The following is a 2,416-nucleotide window of genomic DNA, read 5'->3' on the forward strand; positions in this document are numbered from 1 at the left end:
AGAGACATCTAAAAGGTTCAGAAGACCAGATCACAAGAACTGGAAATGAAAACAACTATAAGATGGTTGAATGTTGGACTCTGAGGCTTGACGCCGTCCAGTAACTCTGTGCTCTCTGTGTTCAGCTGCTCCACATGAAGAGCAACAAGTACCTGACGGTGAACAAACGGCTGCCGGCTCTGCTGGAGAAGAACGCCATGAGGGTGACGCTGGACGGCACCGGGAACGAGGGCTCCTGGCTCTTCATCCAGCCCTTCTGGAAGCTCCGAGCCAACGGAGACAACGTAAACAAACGCACCTCACATGACCCTCACAAGATGGCTGCCGCTGAATCAGCGGCTGATTTATTTTAGTTCATACAGTCGCTGAATAATTCAGATTTCTTAAAATCAACCTTTTAGTTTTTCTATTATCTCCTAATTTGCAGTCGAATATTTAAAGTTTTCCTTCATTCGTCTTTTTAACCTGATTTGTTTCATAAATAAATTAAATCCAGAATAAAGACTCATTTTTTTAAACTGGCTGTTAATCTTTGGACACATTGTTTATGCATATTTTTTTATATTTTAATGTTTCTCGCGGTGGTCTTCCTGGTGTTGTAAGGGGAGTGGCGGCCTAGTGGGTGGGGCATGAAGCTTTGAATCCTGAGGTTGTGAGTTTGATCCCCCTCTCACACAGACTGTCACTCTGGGTCCCTGAGCAAGACCCTTAACCCCACCCTGCTCCACGGGCGCCGTACAATGGCAGCCCACTGCCCTCCCAATGGGAGGGGTTAAATGCAGAGAGGGAATTTCCCTCTGGGATAATTAGAGTATAAAGTTTATAGTTTTGTTTGTCCTGCAGGTGGTGGTGGGCGATAAAGTCATCCTGAACCCGGTGAACGCCGGCCAGCCGCTGCACGCCTCCAACTATGAACTGAGCGACCATCCAGGATGCAAAGAGGTGAGAGCAGAGACACCAGCAGGTCCCAGCTGACCCGACTGCCCTCACCCCTCCTGGGGTGGTGGTTTTATTTCTGCCCCTTTTGTGTGTCAAATTATTTTTTTAACTATTTGACTTAAATCTGCATTAAATTAGATGCATATCTATGAGCGACATGAACACATGGAAAACAAATATTATCCAGTAATTCACTTTTATACAAAATAACAAACTTTGCTGAATAAAATAAGTATCTTAAACCTCAGCCTGTCCTGCTTCTCTTCAAAATCTAAAAATTTGTATAAAACAATAAATAAATAAATAAATAAAAAGTGCAGGTTTTCGGTGCAACAGCAAACTTGTAAACATATTTGTGCCTTTAATGCAATAACTTTTGGCTACAGTTGGAAAACAGAAAGTTTATCATTAGCTTAATACCACATTATGTAGCGATGGTCGACTTTTTTACTCGTCTTTCCTCTGAGCTCTTGCAGCCGTCAGGATTTGTCTTTCAGAGATGCAGAGTAAAACTCTGATTGAGGCTGAAAATAAGCTCAGCTTTAATTCATTCAGTGGAACATTTGTTCTGCCCATCAGTCCATCTGTTCTTCATTAAGGAGAAAATCCTCCATAAAACCAGTGGAAGATGGAAGCTGAGGACCAAGGTCAGCAGCCTGGAGAACCTCCATCCACCTCCCTGCTGTTCCTTTGGACTGCCAGGATTCCTTTTCCTTTAAATTCATCCGATCGTCCCCCAAACTCCTCTGTTGTCTCCCGATAAATTCTCTGTGAGCAACACTTGGCTCGACCAATGGGATGAGGGGATTCTGGATCGTTACATATATGCTGTCAGCTCATTGGTCACAATGCAGGACAGGGACGGGAACAAGTTTACCGTAAGTTTTGTATTAAACGTGCCCGTGACTATTTTTTTACTCTCACAGTGATACGGGACAAAGTGTGTTCCTTTTCCACTAAATACGGAACAGCTAATTCTGTTTCTAAATACGGAACCATTCCGTTTTTCTAGAGACGCTTGGCAACCGTCGACTGAAGACTGAAAATAAACAGAAACACTGATAGAAAACAGCAGAACTGGATTCAAACTAGGAAAAGAAAATTAATAAAAACAAATAGAAACAACCAGACCCTCCAAACAATCATTCAAATAGTCCCCGGCATGAACCTAAAGCTGCTGCAGACAGGATCCAACCTGATGCATCTCTGACTCCCCCTGCAGGTGAACTCGGTGAACTGCAACACCAGCTGGAAGATCAACCTGTTCATGATGTTCAGCGACCACAGAGAGGAGGTCCTGAAAGGAGTGAGTGAAACTAGAAGCATGTCAGAGAGAGAAGCTCCTGCTGCTTCAGGCCTGAGGGTGTTAGGGGGGGGGGGGGGGGTGGACCTGAGGGGGACTCCAGGAAGGTCTGCTGCTGCTGACGCTCTCGCCGTCTCCTTCTTCCAGGGGGACGTCGTCCGTTTGTTCCACGCT

At 44.9% G+C, this 2,416-nt stretch overlaps 1 protein-coding gene across 1 annotated transcript; it reads left to right on the forward strand.

Annotated features, from left to right (window-relative positions):
* Window positions 1-125: 125 nt before the first annotated feature.
* Window positions 126-2,413, forward strand: LOC107081309 (inositol 1,4,5-trisphosphate receptor type 3-like; the record flags this gene model as incomplete). Its single annotated transcript, XM_015369509.1, has 4 exons — window positions 126-284; window positions 844-942; window positions 2,162-2,245; window positions 2,390-2,413. Coding segments are annotated over 4 exons (366 nt in total), but the record flags the coding sequence as incomplete, so codon positions are not given.
* Between the last annotated feature and the right edge of the window lie 3 nt (window positions 2,414-2,416).

Source organism: Cyprinodon variegatus, unplaced genomic scaffold (genome assembly GCF_000732505.1).
Source record: "Cyprinodon variegatus isolate N-32 unplaced genomic scaffold, C_variegatus-1.0 Scaffold4079, whole genome shotgun sequence".
Lineage (NCBI taxonomy): Eukaryota > Metazoa > Chordata > Actinopteri > Cyprinodontiformes > Cyprinodontidae > Cyprinodon > Cyprinodon variegatus.